General features: G+C 43.4%; 2 protein-coding genes across 2 annotated transcripts in view; both read right to left on the bottom strand.

The window, feature by feature from the left end:
- Positions 1-132: 132 nt before the first annotated feature.
- LOC306943313 (uncharacterized protein) lies at positions 133-8,129 on the bottom strand (the record flags this gene model as incomplete). Its single annotated transcript, XM_079529555.1, has 10 exons — positions 7,970-8,129; positions 7,236-7,316; positions 6,739-6,942; positions 4,725-4,811; positions 4,310-4,440; positions 3,497-3,632; positions 2,355-2,469; positions 1,738-1,875; positions 257-1,416; positions 133-153 (listed from the first exon to the last, which is right to left on the bottom strand). The coding sequence occupies exons 1-10, from the start codon at positions 8,030-8,032 to the stop codon at positions 133-135; spliced, it is 2,136 nt and encodes a 711-aa protein (XP_079385681.1). The 5' UTR covers positions 8,033-8,129.
- A 4,690-nt stretch (positions 8,130-12,819) lies between these two features.
- LOC306943223 (cysteine/serine-rich nuclear protein 1-like) overlaps positions 12,820-17,415 on the bottom strand; it is a gene marked incomplete at its 5' end in the record, with an annotated part of 5,729 nt that continues 1,133 nt past the window's right edge. The window contains 4 exons of the mRNA XM_079529441.1: positions 12,820-13,905; positions 14,021-14,290; positions 15,400-15,662; positions 15,978-16,071. Coding sequence (XP_079385567.1) covers positions 13,036-13,905; positions 14,021-14,290; positions 15,400-15,662; positions 15,978-16,071 — 1,497 coding nt within the window. The 3' untranslated portion in view covers positions 12,820-13,035. The remainder of the gene's footprint in view (positions 13,906-14,020; positions 14,291-15,399; positions 15,663-15,977; positions 16,072-17,415) is intronic.

The raw sequence follows: 17,415 nt of genomic DNA, 5'->3' as shown, positions 1-17,415 counted from the left end.
CAGTCGGCTCTAGTGAGCTCACAACAACATCGGAGCTCACAACAACACTCGGTTCTTCAGAGCTCACATCTTCTGAGCTCACAACCACAGTTGGCTCTTCTGAGCTCACAACCACAGTTGGCTCTTCTGAGCTCACAACCACAGTTGGCTCTTCTGAGATCACAACAACTGCAGAGTTCACAACATCTTCTGAGCTCACAACAGCATCTTCAGAGCTCACAACAACTTCAGAGCTCACAACATCTAATGAGCTCACAACAGCCTCTTCTGAGCTCACAACCACAGTTGGCTCTTCTGAGCTCACAACCACAGTTGGCTCTTCTGAGCTCACAACCACAGTTGGCTCTTCTGAGCTCACAACAACTGCAGAGTTCACAACAACTTCAGAACTCACAACAGCATCATCTGAGCTCACAACAACACTCGGCTCTTCAGGGCTCACAACGACATCTTCTGAGGCTGAGCTCACAACAACATCTGAGCTCACAACAACACTCGGCTCTTCAGGGCTCACAACAACATCTTCTGAGGCTGAGCTCACAACAACACTCGGCTCTTCAGGGCTCACAACGACATCTTCTGAGGCTGAGCTCACAACATCTGAGCTCACAACAACACTCGGCTCTTCAGGGCTCACAACAACATCTTCTGAGGCTGAGCTCACAACAGCATCTGAGCTCACAACAACACTCGGCTCTTCAGGGCTCACAACGACATCTTCTGAGGCTGAGCTCACAACAACACTCGGCTCTTCAGGGCTCACAACAACATCTTCTGAGGCTGAGCTCACAACAGCATCTGAGCTCACAACAACACTCGGCTCTTCAGGGCTCACAACTACATCTGAGCTCACAACAACACTCGGCTCTTCAGGGCTCACAACGACATCTTCTGAGGCTGAGCTCACAACTACATCTGAGCTCACAACAACACTCGGCTCTTCAGGGCTCACAACAACATCTTCTGAGGCTGAGCTCACAACTACATCTGAGCTCACAACAACACTCGGCTCTTCAGGGCTCACAACAACAACAAACTCCTCTGCTGAGCTCACAACATCAGGATCTGCAACGGCCTGAATTAGAGCTTCTCCCGCTAAGGAGGAGTCTTCGACAGCCTGCGTGGGGAGGAGGTCTACAGGAGACGAGGAAGGGGGGTCTAGGGATACTGCGTCCATAGAGGGACACGGGACTTCACTGGAGTCCGCAGGGAAGCCGGCAGACTCGGCGGGCAGGGCTGTGTCCTCTGTGAGCTGCTGAGACGAATCGACAGCTGGTACGGGTGAGTCAGGGGATGTGGCGACAGGGGCGAGCGCAGAGACGTCCTCCATGGCCGTCTGGAAGCGTGGCTCCTGTGGCTCGGTCAAAGACTGGCTGTCCACTGAAGGCATGGGAGATTCACTGTCCTCCAGCGCCTCTGCACAACAGCAAATGGGGAAGATTTGCATTAAGTTGTCATGAGTATTGTATCAACACCACATTTTTTACGACATCTACAACATTGCTTTCATGATATCTGTTGCTACGCTATGTGATGTCTCTTACTTGCACAAGAGATGCGTATGTATATTTGAGACTGTTTTCCGTTTATCAAACCTTTTCCTTTGTTTATTTCTCTATACTTTAGTTCGTAACTGTTGGAGCTTGTATGGAACACAATTTCACTCACTCTTGTACCTGTAAACATGTACAGGCAGTCAGGCACCTACCTACGTAGTACACAGCTGTGGTAACTTACCGATGCCCGAGATGTCGCTGTCTACGTTCACGGCCAGGGAGGTGTTGGTCATGTCGAAGGATGAAACGGACAGGTCCAGCCTGTCCGCCAAGTCTGAAGGGTCAACGCTCATCATGGCCACCTCTGACTCGGAGAAACCTGGAGCATCAAATGCATGGTAAGGGCAATGGTGGAAGAAGTACCGTACTCAAATGTGTTACATAAGTACAGTACAAGTATCAATACCACAATATAAAATACTATGCTACAAGTAAAAGTCATGTATTAAAAAATGTATACTTTAATAAAAGAACAGAATTACAGTATAGGCATAACAATTAAACTACTAAAGTAAAAAGTACAAATAGCTGCTCTACAAGCTCATGTGATCGGCTATTTTCGACTAGACAAAGTATAAATAGTGTCCTCGTCCTAAGAGTCTCCCAATACATCTCCCAGGGGTCTAGCGCATTATAAAAGGCATCCTCGTTGCTTGGATGAGACCGACAATGAACCACTCCGACCTACTTATTTACTCAGACTCCCCTAAGAGCTCAATTCCATTATGGTCCTTTGGGGAGGATGGAAAGACAGACAGGCCAGAATGGGCATGGAAACTCTGTTGATCAGGGACTCACCAGGGTCCATGACCCTCTGGAGGGGCGGTGGTAGTGGATCATCCTGGAGGGCGATGTCTTCCACTTCCAGGTCTAACAAATCGTAACTCTGGCTCGATGCAGCCATCAGAGGTGCCTGGTGGGAACAACACAACCCCAGAATAAAATGACTTGAAACTAGAATTGGAAAAACATTTTAGTTTTAGGGTGTCAAAAAAAAGAATCAAGGATTTATATAATAAGGATCTATTGCATCGCAACGGCTATTTTTCTGACCTTGCTGAATCTTGCCCCTGACTTTTTTTTTTTTTTTTTTTTTAGTCGGGACAGTGTATATTGATGAACATTACATTAAAAATGCAGTGTAAATATACCAGATTTAGCAAAACATGCTAATTTCCATCTGCAGTCCCCAGACATCAAATTTGAATGCCATCAATGCATTGAAATGGACAAAATCACGTTGGCATTGAATGCTGCAGTAGACTCGTCTACTGACCTACCGCAACAGTCTCCAGCACGAAACGTTATATTGTGACGTTTTGGAGAAATTCAGTAGGCTCAGGGCTTAAAGCTAAAATAAATCCCAAGACTGAAAATTATTTTTTGCAAATCTGCACTGATCTCATTAAATGACCCCTATGAAATCCTCAGGACTGAAATCAGTCCCCAGGACTGAGAACTTTTAGGCTGTAGGCTGCATTCTGCGACCACTTAACCGACCACTTAAATCCCCTAACCTCATATCAGTCTTAACGGGCCACGTTGTCAACCGACTACGTGGCCGGTTAAGCCGTGATCTTAGTCTTACCGCACAGAATGCAGCCGCCCTATACTGAGATCTTGGTAGGTCAGTAGACGGCTACTAAGATCATTCAATGCTCTGATTTATGGCCTTAGAAACGGGTGGCATGTCGCGGGTTCGGCTCCCAATCCCGGCAGCCTTTGCTGTGTGTCACTCCCCATCTCTCTCTCCCCATTTACAGTCAGCATACTGTACATTATAAAATAAAGGCAGACCCCCCCCCCTACATTAAAATAATAAAACAATGGCAAACAAGGCATCATTTCTGGCTGTTCAGCAAAACACAAGTAAAACCACACTCTTAACTGCCACTGCCTTTGAAACAAGGGAATGTTTGTTTGCTGATATATCCCCATACCTCAGTGTATCCGTTGGTAGGTATCTCTGTGGGAGTGCTCTCTGTGGGAAGATGAGAAGGGGAGGCGTCTTGCTTTGGCACATCTGGACGAGCTGGGATTCGATGCAAGTAGCCGTAGCCAATGCCACAACCCAAACTAAACGGAAACATTAACCATTGCAGACGAGATTCAGTTTAAAAAATCACACCCGTGTGAACTGAGTGGTGTAATATAGCCTGTCTGACGTAAAGAAATCACACCCGGGTGAACAGGGTGAACATAGCAACCATGCTCATTTTTTCTGCACTAACAAAGCCAGTTGTAGGAGTGGTTTACACCACTCAAAAATCACACCCGGGTGAACATAGCAACCATGCTCATTTTTTCTGCACTAACAAAGCCAGTTGTAGGAGTGGTTTACACCACTCAAAAAATCTAAATGTGTATATTATATACCGTTTGTACGGAGCCCCTGAATGGCCATGCATTCAAATATATATTTTATCTTGTAAGTACAAGATAATATCTCGTCCGTACAAGATATTATCTCGTACGTACAAGATAATAATTATCTCGTACGTACAAGATAATATCTCGTACGTACAAGATAATATCTTGTATGTACAAGTTATATCTTGTACGGACAAGATATTATCTTGTTTGTACAAGTTATATCTTGTACGTACAAGTTAATATCTTGTACGGACAAGATATTATCTTGTTTGTACAAGATATTATCTTGTTTGTACAAGATATTATCTTGACGCTGAACTTCTGTGGCGTTTCCAAATTAAGGTGTGGTGCAGTACATTCTGTACATACTGTACAGGTACCTGCCCTCTCCACCCCACGCTCCATTCGGTGTGACCACCACTTCTCGACAACCATCCGTATCTGTGTTGTACACCAGCAGCTTCAAGGGCTTCCCTTCATGGACCTCGATCAGGGAGAAGAAGTCTTCCGACTGGAAGCATAAAGAATTTACTTTACTGCATTCTGTAAATACCCCAATGTAGTTTTGCACATACGATACTTTGCCTTATAGGTTATAAGGGTATATATATGTTACAGTACAAGTGAGAAGCCAGTACAAGTGAGAAAAACGGGGCGAGGAGCGAAAAATACTATGCTAATAGTACGTCATGATGACCATTCTAAAGCCCACGTGGCAGGTCAGTAAGTCAGCGATCACATCAACATAGGTTAATTTCCTGTGAATAAAATGAATGATATGAAATATTGTCTTACGTCTTGTAAGACCTGATCTGCTCCGACGATGAAGTCACTGTGTGGTCGAAGCCCTGCCAGCGTTGCAGGTGAACTGGGATCCACATCCTGGGAGGAAGAAAGGAATGTTAACCCAGTTAGGCCTGACGTCGAAATTAAAAAAATGTCTTCTAAATCCTGACAGTTTTCTGAAATACCTATGTTGGTAAATGGTAAATGGTGCATTTATATAGCGCCTTTATCCAAGGCGCTTTACATAGATTGTGCATTACATTCACCCATTCACACACACATTCATACACCGATTGCGGCGGAAGCCATGCAAGGTACCAACCAGCACATCGGGAGCAATTTGGGGTTCAGTGTCTTGCCCAAGGACACTTCGACATGTAGACAGGAGGAGCCGGGATTCGAACCGCCGACCCATGGATCATTGGACGACCTGCTCTACCTCCTGAGCCACAGCCGCCCTATGTTTCTATATCAGTGGTGCTCAATATTTCATGTCAAGGACAAGGACCCCAAAAATTATATGTAATTGGCCGCCGACCCCCCCATCTGAAAATGTTGTTCCAGGGATATATTATTATATTATATTATATATATAAAGATTTGCGCCACATTTTCACGATTTTTCTAAAATAGCAGACCTACAAGCTCGTAGCGCGGCACTCGGTGCCGCGCTATGAGCTTGTATACATAATGCTTAAAACACCAAAAGGGGTTCCCGCCCAGTATGTGTTAAACAAAAACAATGTACACAGGGCTTAAGTGTTTAAAAGTTGATTCTCTGGCACTGGCAAGCTCTGGGCCACAATTTACTTTAGCTAAACATTGTATTCAAACTGAGGAAAACTTAATAGAATGTATCCCCATCCACACATTTTGAACTAAAGATAATATACAAAACAAATTACAATATTAAGCAATAATTGCTTAACATATCATATCAGATCATGAAACCTTATTAGAACATAACCATTTAAAGGTGTAATTCTCTTTAAAACACTTCTGGTTCCCAAACTTTTTTTAAGTTGCTCGATTCAATATTTAGATTTAATATTCCTTCGATCAGACACGCCCCCTCAGACACGCCCATTCAACTTCAAAACTCTGCCATTTATTTTCCAACTATTTAAATTTGTATCTTTTTATTTTTCTGGTGTGCATACAAAAGCCTGATTAATTTAGATGTTAAAATTGTTATGAAAAGTCGTTTTTCTGAGTCGAGTTTGCAGATGTGCTATTTTCACTATCTTTTTTGTATTATTATTATTATTATTATTTTGCCTATAATGACATTAAAAGAGGGACATCCGGTTGAATGTGGTCAACACAATGATACATGATAGGGTCAATAATGCATACATACATGATAGGGTCACAAAGACTGCCGGAGCACTTTTTAGACTTAGATAGCATTTGAAACAGACTTATAGAATGTCATGTAGACAGCACAATAATTGCATTGTATGTTGTCATAGCACATCATAGTACATATGTATAGCATAGTATAGTATTTATGTATAGTTAATAAATATGTATAGTGTCATTATATAGATATGTTCTAGTTACGTTCTTAGCTTACGCATGTTTCTTGATAAATGCATTTTATATGTGTGATGTATTCCCATACTTTTGTTCTTGCCTAATGTAAATCGCTCTGGATTAAGAGCGTCTGCTAAATGTCTAAATTGTAAATTGGAGCTTGCTTGCTTAATGTAAATCGCTCTGGATTAAGGGCGTCTGCTAAATGCCTAAATTGTAATTGTAAATTGAAGCGATTTACATCTGACAAGCCAACAGTTGGCTCGTCAGACGTAAATAAACATGTGAAAAGGGACATTCAATTAGTTTTTATTTACATCTGACAAGCCAACAGGTGGCTCGTCAGAGGTAAATAAACATGTGAAAAGGGACATTCAATGAGTGCTGGCATTCCTTCTTTTAATCAATGATATAGGGTCAACAAGTCAGATGAAGGTCTGACCAAATCCACATTTTTCCTGGCTCTTTATTGAGCCAACAAACTCACCAGAACGTGCCAGACATTCTCGTTGGCTCCTTGGTAAGTGCAGAAGCGTACGCTGGCTCCCAGCAGGCCCTGTCCCCCCCACATGTTGCTGGGCACCACGGCCAGGTCTCGGACATGTGTGGTCTTAGTGCTGTACACCTCCATCTTCACCCCCTTCTCCATGTTGGCTTTTAAAAGGTCCTTCAGCTGATCATTCTCCCTATTCTGCACAGGCATAGGAGGGTAAAGTAAGAAATAAATAACAATATATGTAAAGTAAGAAATAAATAACAATATATAAAAATAAACACTTTAGCTTAGCACATTTAAAATGTAGCAAGTCGTTTACACGCAATATGCTAGGACAAACCTCTTTTGACAGTTTTGTCCAATATGTGAGTTTATGACTGGTGCATGTATGTTTTTGTAGGCCTATACTGGCCTATAGGCTACTGTAATCTACAACGCTGCATGTGTACTGCAGCAGCTGTCAGATCTTCACATGAGATGGAACTTACAAGTCTTTGGTTGTCAATGGATAGGATGAAGTCGAAAAAGGGCTCCAATCCTGCCTTTTCGGCAGGTGAATTTCCCTGCACCTGTGAAACAAATAATAATAATATAAAAAAGACATGAAAGCGCCCTGGGCTCCTCCACACATAATGTGTAAAAAAGACATGAAAGCGCCCTGAGCTCCTCCACACATAATGTGTACAGTGTAAGTCTAGTCTAGTGACCAAAAACGCTTCGAGCTTCAACTGTACTTGACTTTTTTTTTTTTTTGCATAGGCTATTGCATAAGAACAAGCCGCCCATTTATTACACGTGTTTGTTTTCTTTAATCCAGTGTTCATTTTCGGCAAGAAAACAACATAGCTTTCAGCAATGCACGTAAGGGGAAAAAATGCCAGCCTCGATCGTATTATTTGCACGATCAGTTTGTAAATTATTAAAAAGCTGCACCCCTTTAATTGTCTCGACGAGGTTCCTGCGGGCTATAACAAATGTCCATCTCATTTATTGAAATAAATGCATTTCGGTACAAAAATTACACAAATGCAAGTATGCAACACGTACAGGCCTACACACTTATTAATAATTATCAGTGCCACCTCATCATATTTTTGGCAGCAGCAGGCAGCGCCGATCGAGCCGCAGCTCAGGCATTTCAACGATCCACGCTCATGCTGTCCTATCCTGTCCCAAAACAAAATGTACAGTCAGATATAATAATGTGTACAGTTCTCCTTACCCCGTGCACGTGGTAGCCATACGTTCCTCCGTCCGACACCTCGGCACTCTGAGATAAGCCCATGTCGTTTGGAAACCCTAAACAAATGAATATGATGATGACAGATGCCTAGTTTACCTACTACACTACGGAACCTGCTAAAGCACAGAGATCTATTGACATTCCGTGGCCATCTTGTACTTCTCGTACTTCGGTCTGCAGCAGTCTAGAGTAGTCAAGCGTCGCTGCCAGCGATTAGACGAGCGAACGAACGCGGTCAGCGAGCCGAGGCGAGCGACGAATCGGCGGTTATTCTGGTTAGTAAAGTGGTTTTCAACCAGTGGTCCGGGGACCACCAGTGGTCCTTGATGGGGGGTTCCAGGTGGGACCTGTTTTTCCTGTTTTGACTATATAGTTGTGTATATATTCGTGCGTCTCTAAATGTTTTGATGAATTGAAAATGGTGAACAATTGAAAATGGTAAACAAGTGTAATGCTTTATGCCTGGTGTCACTCACAGTTAACAGTTTTTGTATTGAGTTGTACTTGAAATGTAGGCCTGTAATTCTGCAAACTGTTAATAAATGAATCAATCAAATGAATCAATCAAACCATTTGTTAAACACTGGGCATTACTTAATTTACACACAATTAGAGAATGTAGAAGACTTGTTATTTGTTATTTTTACATTTGCCTGTAATGCATGGAATTGTGGACAGAATCTTATCCAACAATGGCAAAACATTCTTTAATAGTTTTGCGTCTGCAAGGCTAAATCTCATCAAATAGTGGTCTGTGGCTCAGTGGCTGTATGAGTGCAGTGTTGATTTCGTCGACTAAAACTATGACGAAAAATGCTCGTCGACTACCTTTTTTCAATGAGGAAAACTAAATGGAAACTAAATAAAACTAAGCTTTGATGACTAAAACGAAGACTAAATATACTGATAATTTCGTCAATGAATAAAAATTAGACTAAAATGTTATGTTAGGAAGACAGATCCAGTATAAGTCATTTTACACTTGGTTGCATGCTGAAAATAACAGCTCACTTGTAGATCCGACGCGTTGTGAGCTTGTAGATCGGCTATTTTCAGCAAGTGTAAAATCAGCCATCACGGCCTGCCCCAAAATACCTTTTAGTCGACTAAATCAACTGTAGATTTAGTCGACTAAAATCGCATGACATTTAGTCGACTAAAATTAGACTAACCCTAAAACATTCCAGGTGACTAAAATATGACTAAAACTAAATGAAGTTTCATTCCACCGACTATGACTAAAACTAAAATACTCCACCCTCCTCGACCGACTTGCATCCTAGACTGGTTTCACTCATACCTCAGTTCATTCAGCTCAAATCCTTCACTTCCCATCCCTCCCTCATCTCCTCCGGTGTTCCCCAGGGCTCTGTTCTTTTTATCATCTATCTCCTCCCACTTGGACAGATTTTCCGCAAATACAATATCCTTTTCCACTGTTACGCGGACGACACCCAGCTCTACGTCTCCTCCAAATCCCTCTTCCACCTTCCCACCCTCCTCCCTTTGTTCCTGTTTGCAGGAAATGAAGTCCTGGTTCACCTCAAATTTCCTCAAACTTAAACCAAGGTAGTCCTCATTGGTTCCAAATCCACACTCGCCAAGCAACCCAGTTTCACTCTCACCATAGACAACTCCTCGGTTTCCCCCTCCCCTCAGGTTAAGAGTCTGGGTGTCGTCCTCGACAGTACCCTATGATTCCACACCCACATCAACACCACCATCCGGTCCGCCTACTTCCACCTCAGAAACATCAACCGCCTCCGCCCCTCTCTAACTCCCCACAGTGCCAATCCTGGTTCACTCTCTTGTCACCTCCCGCCTGGACTACTGTAATTCCCTTCTTGTTGGTCTCCCCCACAAACTCCTCCATAAACTCCCAACTAGTCCAGAACGCTGCTGCCCGTATCGTCACCAGAACCCCTGTCATCAGTCACATCACCCCTGTTTTACACCAACTCCACTGGCTCCCCATCAAATACCGTATCGACTTCAAGATCCTTCTCCATACATTCAAGGCCATTCTTTTTTTTTTTAAAGATATTTTTTTGCGGCTTGCGCCTTTTATTGGTTTTTTGAAGGGACAGACAGTAGGCTGACAGGAAACGGGAGAGAGATGGGGGAAGACATGCAGTAAAGGCCGTGTCGGGCTCGGGAGTCGAACCCGCGGCACACTGCGACTGGATTACCAGTCGGGTGCCCAGACGGTTACGCCACCGCCTGGGCTTCAAGGCCATTCATAACCTCGCCCCCCCCCCCATACCTGCAGTCTGACCTTGTCCACATCAACATTCCCACCCGGTCTCTTAGGTCTGCCTCCTCCATCACTCTGAAAGCCCTCCCAGCCCGTCTCTCCACCATGGGGTCAAGAGCCTTCAGCCGCTCTGCCCCTCAGCTCTGGAACTCCCTCCCCCATGATATTAGAAACATGGACTCTATCAACATATTCCAAACTCACCTCAAAACCCACCTGTTTAGGCAGGCATATGGCTGACCTTTGTTGTCTTCTGCTGCAAGCTGTGCCTTAGTTTTGTTTTGTTTTTAACTGTTTTTTTGTATTAACTGTTTTTAACCTGTACGGCGACCGTGAGTGCCCTAGGGCGCCTTATAAATAAAATGTATTATTATTATTATTATAAAAATCACACCCGTGTGAACTGAGTGGTGTAAGGTCTTATATAGACTGATCAGCTGTGGTCTGACGTAATGTCTGACGTAATGAAATCACACCCGTGTGAACTGGGTGACCATAGCAACCGTGCTCATTTTTTGAGCACAGAGAGACAGACAGACACGTAAACTAACAAAGCCAGTTGTAGGAGTGGTTTACACCACTCAAAAACAACACTGGCTGAGTGGCTCAAATGCCGAATAAATGTGCCTTGATGTGAAATGGGTTGAAAACCACTGGGTTATAGTAGCCTAAACTGGTTCCCAAACAGTGGCTCGGGGCCCATTTGTGGGTCACGGACACATTTTTATGGTCCCTTTATTTTTTTGTTTTGAATTATTTCAAAACATTAAAAGAATCCCCCAAAAAGCAAAACTTTTCATGAATGAATTAAAAACAAAACTCAATGATTTCCCCCCCCCCCCCCCCCCCCCCCCCCCAAAAGAAATATCAAAAGAAATACAAGAAAAAACAGATAACACACATCAAAAAGGTAGTGAAAATCGACGATCTGCAAGCTCACTGAGGCGCGAAACGTCACGTTGTGAGCTTGTAGATCTGCTATATTCACTAGTTTGGGTCCTGGGCGAAATCCTAGTTACTTTTTTGGGTCACGGGCCAAAAAGGTTGGGAACCATTGCTGACAAATTCTATTTTTTATTGTATGAATAGCCTACCTTTTTCCTAAATTATAGGCCAGGCCGACAGAGTGGGTTATGACCCATTTGTCTGTTGGTGGATGAAGCTTGTGAGATTTAAAAACACAGACACTGAAAATTAAATAAAACCTTCTTTTTATTCAGATGTCAAAGTAAAGTGTACACAGTACATGATCAGTGGCACAGTCCCTCACAGAATAACTTCATACAGTGAATGGCAATTATATCAAACATGTTCCATATTTCTTTGTGGTCATAGATTGTTTGTAATGGAAACATATAGCCTACTGCAAGCTCTGTTGTTATACAAAAGCCATATGTAACCAGAATGTCGACGTAAAGTATGAAATGCATTTGAATTGGTGTTTCTGCAGGGATGGATTAACCAACCCCCATGAGAGCCCCTGGGCCGCTAATGTTTTTGGGCCCCCATAGCGTGCGTGCGTGCGCGCAAAATATTCGTGTTTTTATCATCTTTTTTTAACCTAAATTTAACAAAATGAAGGGCCCCAGGAGCCCTTTTCGGGGGCCTCAAACCCAGTATTGTACTTTTACTCCACTACATTTATTTGAAAACTTTAGTTACTAGTTAGTTACTTTGTAGATTTTGATTATTATTACAAAATATACATTAACCACTTCAGCCCAGCTGTATACATTTTGACCATTTGAAAATAGCCGATCAAATCTATCTCTTGTAGATCTGCTATTTTCAAAAGGTTTTTATGCATTTGAAAACTTTAAATGGGACATTCCGCACAATGAGTACTTTCAAAGTACATTTTGATACCAATACTTTTGTACTTTTACTCAAGTAAGCAACAGGGTATTTCTACATTGCAGTATTGATATACTTTTACCTATAAGTAAAACATGTGAGTACTTTTTCCATCACTGGCGTTCTCAATTCAATACCAGATGTTTGAACCTGAAACCTTTACAACAGTGGTTCCCAACGTGGGGTCCGGGGACCCCCAGGGGTCTGTGAGGGAGTTCCAGGGGGTCCCCAGCTAAATGATAGTTTGGAACCAAATGGACCCTTATGGGTCTGTAACTCTGAGAGTGTACAAATTCCATTTTACACTCTCAGAGTTAAATTAACAATGATTTTACAATATCACCATTAGATGGGGGTCCGTATAGACTAATGCATGCCAAACTGGGGGTCCTTGAAATGAAACGGGTTGAGAATCACTGCTAGAGCCGTAAAAATCTTCTCTTATGGGGGTTCCTGGGTCCGTGGGATAATTAGTGTCAATTTGGAGGTCCTTGACATGAAAAGGTTTACAGGCTCAGCTACTCGAATCCCAGCTATTGCAGCTCCTACAATATGTCATGGTGTAAATGACATTGTGCCTCCATAGTCGATTATCGACTATTTCTCATTAAACAATTATTAAGTCAGTAAATAAATAAATAAAAAATGTTTGTCACTCTGGTTATCCAGTATATTATATTAAAATGATAATGTTAGGCATAGAGTACATTAAATAAAACATTAGAAAAGATCACAGCCCAAGTGTGTCTATCCCCCCCATTTTGAAATCCGATTTCATCGGCAATATATAAAATATCTCGAGGGCAAAAATATTTCATTAAACGTACTATACACATTGAAATATCCTAAAATATAATATATACAAACAGACGCAGTGTCCTTCTATATTTATCATCATCTCATAATAGTCACGCCTGTCAGAATATTGGTCATTGAATCAGAACTGGTTGTCATCTCTAGATGGATAATCTTGTTCTGGGCTCGGTTCGGACAGGCCGATCAGTGACTCCAGGCAGGTGCTGGACTCGTAGTACCGGTACCGTGGGGGAGATGACGGGCTCAGCAGCTGGAGATGGCGGAGGTTGTCTGGATGACGATGCCCTTTAAAGGAGTTGTGCAGTGGACCCGAGGTGTAGTCGTCTGTGTTAAAGAACAAGTCAGAGTCCGAGGAAAGGTCCATGTAACTGCCCGATGAGTAGTCTATGGAGGGGGAGGGAGTGTTGGGGAAATCGTCAAGCGAGCTGTCACTAAGGAAATCGGTGGCTTGATTGGCATTTCCATCGAGACAGTCTGCAAACAAGGCCCTATATGTGTCATTGTCATTGTCTTTGTCACAGAGGCTGAGGGCGTGGGCCAGCCCTGCAGCTCCATCGTCCATGTCAACCAGACCCGGGCTTCCCCCGACGTCATCCGAGTCTTCGCTTTGGGGAGAGGAGCACGAGGAGTCGGTCATGTCGCTGCTACAGCTGTTCTCCTCCACCACGGAGCGCTCTGGACTGAAATGGTAGGAAGGGGTGGGGGGCATGGTGAGAGGAAGCCCTTCGTCCTCGGCGGAAAACCCGAAGGGACAGCTTTTTTCCGGGGCATCCCCTGCTGGGGGTCCCTGGTCCACATCCAACTGGAGATCTTCTGGAGCCGCGCTCTGGTGGTCCAGTTGGTCAGGCGTATCATCTTGTAGTAGCCTCTCTAGTTCTAGCCTCATGATGGTGTCGATGTAGTGGGTGTGCGCGCCTCTGGAGTTGAACTCTACGCGTCCCTGAATGTTTGCGCAGCCGTCTTTAGTGCAGCATGGGAGGCATGCGTCCATCTGCAAGGCATAAACAGCAGAAGGGTGTGAATTTATTTTTTACACAAGTGAAACAATTTGCCTTGACCTCGTCTATCAAGAAATATCATGTTAATAATGCGTGCAAGAATCCTACCTGGCACTTGATTCCTGCCAGACTGCATTCACAAGTCTCTGGCTCACAGAAACCCTGGCAATTGCATCCAGAGTCCTCCCTGAAGACACGCAGGGAATGCAGCTGTCTCTTCTCCTCTTTGTCAATGTGCTTCACACCTGCTGCTCGCAGGAGTGCCAGTCTCTGCTTGTAGGAGTACATGCAGTGTGCGTGCAGGAAGCTGTTCCCATCCTCCAGCTCGGCGTCGGTGATGTGGACGTCAGTGTCTCCGTCTGGGACCTGGTCTGCAGTCAGTCGCTCAGATTCTCTCTGGTCAATGGTACCATTGGCCATCAACTGGAAACGGAGGGGAAATCAGAGGTTTTGATTAAAAGGCAGACTATTTTCTGTGCACAGACAGCACAATGTGCAGCAGAGTATAAATCAGGTTTAAGACAACTCAAGAGACTACAGCCTCCCCTAAATGGTGTATGTATGTGTAGCAGAGTGGCTCAGTTGGACTTTCTTAAGGGAGACCAGAGTTAGAATCCCGGGTGTTACATTGGTGCTGTGACCCGGATCAGGTTTCCCTGTGGGAGGGGGTCAAAAGGGGGTGATTGTAGCAGTGGCTCAGAGCCTCAGCCTGATGGCCTCAAAAGTCTAATATATGCCCCGGTCCGTGGGGATATCCCTTTGGTCTAGTGGTTAAGATATTGGACTTTCACGTGGGAGACCAGAGTTCGAATCCTGGCGTTACATATGAACGGCAAATAATAATTAAGATAAGGCCTACGTATAAGTCTGATGTATTTGCGAACGCAGTGAGCATTTACTATGAGACCCAGCAGATCACGTCTGTGTGTGTGTCTGTGTCACGCTGTAACACCACCCGCCCACCACCAGAGGGCGCAGCTGTATCACACACAAAAACACACACAACTTAACTTAAAAAAAAACTTAAAAAGTACGTAATTTATTCTAATTGTTGTTATTGCAATTTACGAGCTGCGTTCGCTTCCCGCGTTTGCGCGTCTTACTTGTATTATTTGTTCAGTAACGGGGCTAGAGGTCAGGTCAGGATACACATTGTAGAACACTATTAAATTGAAGCTGATGAATGGCTACTCTCATCTGATTGGATGACATTTGTAACCCACGTGAAATTTACTTTTCTGTTTAATAAAGAGCTGGAGAGATGGGGTGACCCCTGTTACTGAACACTATAGATAAAAAAAATAACATTTTGTTTGAACCATTAAATATCCGTTGCAGAACCTTTAAGCCTCATATAGACAGTGTTGAGAATTAGCATGTATGCTAAAACACTTAAGCAATGCATCTGAATGTTCCAATGTAGTTGTGATGTTCCATGTCAAATAAACGTAAACGTAAACATCAGAATAGAATTCACAAGCGCTCACCTCGTGTCTCCAAGCCTCAAGCTTCTCCTCTCTCCGTCTCTCTCGTAGTCTCTCTCTGCGCCAACTCCGTTGTTCCAGGGCGTGCTCTGCCATTGTGTACCTGCGGAGAGTGCTGTGCCTGTGCAACATGCCCAGACTGGCACCCCCGTGACTGGGTACGCTAGTGAAACCCTGGCATTGTGGGAAGTAGAACACCGTCACCAGATCAAAGCGCACGTTGCTCTGCCTCCCTTCCATCTTTGGCCTCTTCAGAATAGACCGGACTGGTGGTGAGAAGAGACAATTATCAATTTATATTCTGTCAGTTGATAAAATAAAACATCTGTTGCTCTACTGACAGTAGAAGGATGTTTTTAGACAACATTGTGTGGCTCCCTTGAGTATCTAAAGCACTCATTATACGTTATTGTATGATAGCCGATCTACAAGCCCACAACACGTTGCCTTTGCTAATGGGGGTTTCAAAGTGGTTCGCCAGGTGGGCCAGTTATACTGTAGTCTCTCAAGACAGACTTCAAGGAAAAGAGGGTGCTGTTTTTCCTTTATTGTTTGACGATGGGTTCTCAGATTGGTTATACTGTGTAGAGTAGACAGTGCAGGTTGGCCATTTATGCTGTAGCTCTCCGAGTAGCCACTAGATGGCACACCACAGGCGTCTGGATGTGGCGCTTGCTGCTAGGGTCAATTGTTAACCATTATGAGTGATAGGAAATGCCAAGATGTGAGTTCATGACAACATTGAGCCATCAAGGAAACGGAGAGAGAAAACAGCCAAAAGTCAAAGCTACGTATAGCAATTTAACCGTCCATCTGTGAATGTGTTTTTTTTTATATATATCTGTGTATATATGATATATATATGATATATATATACTGGGTAGCAATTGGTATTTTTAGGTTAGGTTTCTGCAAATCATCCAACCTTCCCACAAGCTTGAGAATGACCTCTTGTTCCAGAGGTCAGTAAACAACTGAGGCCAGCTGACTAAGCTAGTTTTCAGTTGCTCTTCTGTCTGAAAATGCAACGCTCCGCCCCGGGCCACTGTTTGCACTGCCACTCGGATGTGAGACTTAGTAGAACACTATGAGGCTGGAGAGTGTGGATTAAATAAGTCTGTTGCTGTTGTGCAACAGAATAACACATAGATAAACCCATTATACATTAGGCCTACCATACTACATACATTATACATTGTAACATCCTGAGTGTTACGTTAACTCTTGACAATGTACAAAATATAGGCCTATACCACATTTGTTGTCGGAGTTACAAATGGATAAACAGAGGACAGTACTGACAAATTAAAATGTATCTATATTCCGAGATGTACACACAGCTTTGAGCTACATCAAATATTTTTCACCGCTGGTTAGAAACTGCTCTCAAGTTGAATGAAATGAAAGATTTTATGCCCGAGATTCAGCACCAGAATTCTCTCTGAAACACGTGGTCATCACCATGTTGGCTTGTTGTGGTGGACATTTTTTGTCAACATTCCATTTTTGCCACAGACATACAAAATGAGTGGACAATAATATGACTAGAAACACATGAATAGATGGCCCTGAATGACCATAACAGGTCTGTAACTCTGATAGTGTTCGAATGGAACCAAATGGACCCGTAAGGGTCCATTTGGTTCGAACACTCAGAGTTAACCCATTCAGAACAAGAACCCCTTTTGGTGTTTTAAGCATTATGTTATACTGAAAAATAGCAGATCTACAAGCTCATAGCGCCTGCGCTATGAGCTTGTAGATCTGCTATTTTTGAAAAGTCTTGAAAATGTGGTGCAAATGTTTGAATATATATTCTTTCAGAGCGAACGTTTTTAACTCAAATCTTTGCTTCTGGGAGGTGCCTGGAACAACATATTTTCAGAAGGGGGTCGGCGGCCAATTACATAGGCCTATAATTTTGGGGGTCCTTGACATGAAAATGTTTGAGAACATAGAAACATGGGGTTTGTCAGAAAACTGTCAGGATTTAGAAGACATTTGTAGAATCGTCCTCAG

Source organism: Electrona antarctica (assembly GCF_951216825.1).
Source record: "Electrona antarctica genome assembly, chromosome: 1".
NCBI lineage: Eukaryota > Metazoa > Chordata > Actinopteri > Myctophiformes > Myctophidae > Electrona > Electrona antarctica.
The sequence above is the reverse complement of the archived record's forward strand: the minus strand, read 5'-3'. Positions and strand labels throughout refer to the sequence as shown.